We start from the raw sequence: 4,079 nt of genomic DNA, 5'->3' as shown, positions 1-4,079 counted from the left end.
TGAAAATTGGAAATGTATGGATTTTGATTTTATGTCATTTCGTGTTTGTGTGAGAGAGGGAGTGCGTTTGTAAGCACATGTGTATGATGTGGCTCTTTGTACTACCACGGTAATTTTTGTGGCTCTTGGTCTCTGACTGGTTGGCCACCCCTGGAATATTAAATAATGACATAAATTTTAATTTATATACATAATTATTCTAAGTTAGTTACAAGTCACATCAACCTCAAATGAAACCCAAGAATGCACATTTAAAAATTCATGTTATAAGCAATGGTTGCATTTTCAGCACACATTTCACTTTGTGCCATTAGTCTATTATCACAATACTGTAGTTAAACTACTTTAAAGGAGACAATCTCAATTTGTATAGTCCTGGTTGTCGTACAAGATAGTTGATAAAGACAGCAGAAACTTTATCATTTTGCTTTGACATGATTCATATATTTTGTGTATGATTTATTCCCTACTACACACAGCATTCACATGATCAGAGTAGACTCTGGTAATGTACAGGAAATCTTTTTTATTTGAGGTTTTAAGCATAATATCTTGAAGATGTGTTTTCTAAGTTCTGGTAATTTAAGGCCATAAACAAGAGGATTTACAACTGGAGGAATAATAACAAATTCTAGTGACACAATTATAGCCACAAATGGATTAATCTTTTTAAGATTTTGTCGACTCAGAGCAGCATCACTTAATGATGTGAAGAGATAGATCAGAAATGAAATAACATGTGGAAGACAGCTCTGTAATACTTTTCCTCTGACCTCTGATGACTTCCAACAAGCAATCACAATTCTCAGATGAGTATACAAGATAAAACCACAAAAAAAAGAGGCTAGAATTGTGGCCCCCAAAGAAGCAACAATATGGTAAAGAGCATTGGTAACACATGATAATTTTACAATATTCCAGCTGGCACAGTATACCCTCTGTATATTGTTACCACATAGAGGAAGCCTGACAACCATAATAATGCTCATTGTAAGGTAACAGGTTGGACAGACCCAAGCAAAAAATGTCAAAATGTAGACAGTTTTAGAGTTCATCTTTCTGTGATAATGTAAAGGATGACACACAGCAACATATCTATCATATGCCATAATGCTCAGAATGGTCAGTTCGTAAAAAACATATGTGTAAATAACATAAATCTGAGTAAAACAAGCAGGATGAGAGATCAAATGAGTATCAGACAGAAGGTCCATGAGGAATCTGGGGAAGAAACCAGTGGAACCATACAGAGCATTGACAGATAAAAATGCAATGAAAATGTACATGGGCTCATGTAGTGTTTTCTCCCGTAATATTATAATTATCATGGTAAGATTAGCAGACACAATAAAGCTGTAGAGCAGGAGGCAAAAGACAAAGGCTTGATAATGGTAATGTCCAATGTTCATGAACATGGTTAGGTTAAAGTAAAAAGAGACAGTGCTGTTTTCCATTCTCTGAATCAAAAAGACATTGATACATTTAAACCTATTTACCAACACTGGGTGTTCTGGGAGATGTACAACATCTTTTATGGTGTCTAGCCTAGTAGACGTCACAAAATTATTTCACCTCTGGAGAATTTGGAAAGTTTCCTACTATGCATGTTAAACTTTCTGATAGGGCTGTGACGGTATATATTTTTTCTCACAGCGGTAACAGAGGGACGTATCACCGTGGTATGGCGGTGATACGTCACGTTAATTCAAAAAACAGGAGTCCGTTTTAGTTGTTTTAGAAGAGGTTTGATACATGAACTACAGTGTGTTTACGTCCTGCGTGGAGGGATACACCGGTGAGCAACAGCTGCAGCTGGCTCTGGGACAGGTACGCTAGGTCACTCGGTAAAAGCAAACAAAGAGACGACACGGAAGATATTACTCACTCGACTGAAAGTTGTCCATCAGCTCCTGCAGGCCTGGGCGTTTTTTCCAGTTTAACTTAGTAATTGCTGCAAAGTTTTCATTCCTTGTGATGCACTCTCTGCGGCGGTTTTCCTCCTGATGATATATCTCCCCAACGATGGTAGCACCGAATCCCATTCTGTGCAGCAAAATGATTCCACCTCCGTAGGAATATGTTAGCTAGCCCCGCAGCTACACCACCAGTCCTCCCCTGACCTCTGTCTCCCCTCGGACCGTTGCTGCTCCGCCGCTCCGGAGGATTCAGCCTCTCTTCTCGCCCGCTCAGCATCCAACACATGGAGTTCCTCATCTGTATGCTCCGGCTCAAACAGGTATGGCTCTGGGTCTGTGTCCGCTACAAGAAACTCCTCAAAATCACGTTCAAAGTCATCCATTGCAGCTACTACAATCCGGAGATATCGCTAGGCTAAATAAACAGCTGAGTTTTGTTTACAAGCTACGTTTGTGCCTGCTCACCGGTGTATCCCTCCGCGGATCACAGGGCCGGACGTACTGACCTCAATGCTAACCGCTGAGACCCAGCCACTGGACCTACAGACACAAAAACAATATCCATCATGTTGTCTCAATATGAAAATGATAGCGAAAGGGCATAACTCCCAAATCGTCGGAGTATTCTTTTAATATTTGGCTTGGGAACCAGATCCACCGCCATGATGAATCAGCTTCTTTTTTTTTTTTTCTTTTTTTTTTTGTGCGGTGATGACCTCTTCACCGCGGTAGGCATCACGTGACTGCGGTATTGCGGTGTCTTCACCGCGGTAGGCATCACGTGACTGCGGTATTGCGGTGATGCAGTTATTGTCACAGCCCTACTTTCTGATAAAACTTTTGGTCTTGGCCATAAAACCCAGGTATGCGTCTTCCACCTGCACAACCGGGGAGCCACATGTAAATTGCTACTAACGCAGTCTGGAGCAAACCTGGAACATTGTGAACATCGAACTTCCTAAAGCATCACTCTAGACCAATGTCTCTCATTCAAAATGCATACTGAGAGGACAGGATCCAAAGTTTTTCCAAGAAACAACATCCTCTCCAAACTCAGCAGCACCAGCTGGGACACAAATCCACAGACATTGTGATTCACTACACTAGCCCTCTGCTACTCAACAGTCAAATGTGGATGTCCAGTATAGGAAAGATCAGTCCATGTGAAGAAACTCAACCCTACAATCAGCGTTACTGGCTGTTAAATAAGATGGTGCTCAGACCAACACTGAACAGCAGCCTGTACATGCTATCAGGCATAGCAAGTTTTGAGATCAGATGCAGCGCAGCAAGCAGAAAAAAATGACAGCATCAGACCTCCCAACATCTGGTCATGGACCCATCAAGGACAAACCCAAACCTATGAGGAGCACCCATCAAAGCCAAAGGCGCAGTAATTACAATGTGGAAAGAAAAGCCACCATCAGCAAGCCTCCAGCATGCACCCCAGTCAACTAACCTGTGGCCTGCTAGCCTTCAGGCAGCCTGTTGGCCTGTCCAGCCTGCACCCCAACTGGCTCCTCATGTGGTTGGCCTCAGGATTAGCCTCCAACCTGTACCGACCTACTTGCCACCACCAGGACTTTCTCAGTTTCCCACAGATGAAGTTGTTCATTTGTGACTAAAACTGGACTTACATTGGGAAATGTAAACATGTCCTATAACTGTAACCTTAGCCTTACAGTACATGAACTCACTTACCCAGAAATCCTCAGGTTTTCACACCTATGTGTGAAACCCTACCCATGGACACAGTTTCAGCTACCATTGGTTGAGCTGCAAATGACCCATAATGGCATCTCTCAACAAAACCCCAGCTCCTCCATTTTTCCTTTACCTCTTAGCAATGGCCCTCTTCCTCAACTCCCTACTGCCTGGAGCAGCAGTAAAGGCTCTAATTTCTCTTATCTCCACAATGCTAATTATATGTTTATGTCAATGTCTACTTTCAGACATATCTTATCTTATTATCTTAATATGTCTTATCTTACTATATAATGACGAAAACTCTGTCTGTGTGTGTGTGTGGGTGTGTGTGGGTGTGTCTGTTCCACGTTTTTCTCCTCACTGACTTGGTCAATCCATGTGAAATTTGGCACAGTGGTAGAGGGTCATGGGAGGATACGAATGAAGCAATATTACATCAATTGGCCAAAGGGGGGC

General features: G+C 42.1%; 2 protein-coding genes across 2 annotated transcripts in view; both read right to left on the bottom strand.

The window, feature by feature from the left end:
* Positions 1–2,652, bottom strand: part of LOC126393580 (olfactory receptor 10A3-like) — a 9,427-nt gene extending 6,775 nt beyond the window's left edge. The window contains exon 1 of the mRNA XM_050049802.1: positions 1,886–2,652. The gene's annotated coding sequence lies outside the window, so the exon portion shown is untranslated. The remainder of the gene's footprint in view (positions 1–1,885) is intronic.
* LOC126393511 (olfactory receptor 8-like) lies at positions 483–1,891 on the bottom strand. The gene has a single exon (XM_050049700.1). The coding sequence runs from the start codon at positions 1,452–1,454 to the stop codon at positions 483–485; it is 972 nt and encodes a 323-aa protein (XP_049905657.1). The 5' UTR covers positions 1,455–1,891.
* Positions 2,653–4,079: the final 1,427 nt, after the last annotated feature.

Source organism: Epinephelus moara, chromosome 7 (genome assembly GCF_006386435.1).
Source record: "Epinephelus moara isolate mb chromosome 7, YSFRI_EMoa_1.0, whole genome shotgun sequence".
NCBI lineage: Eukaryota > Metazoa > Chordata > Actinopteri > Perciformes > Serranidae > Epinephelus > Epinephelus moara.
This window is presented reverse-complemented; position numbering and strand designations above follow the sequence as displayed.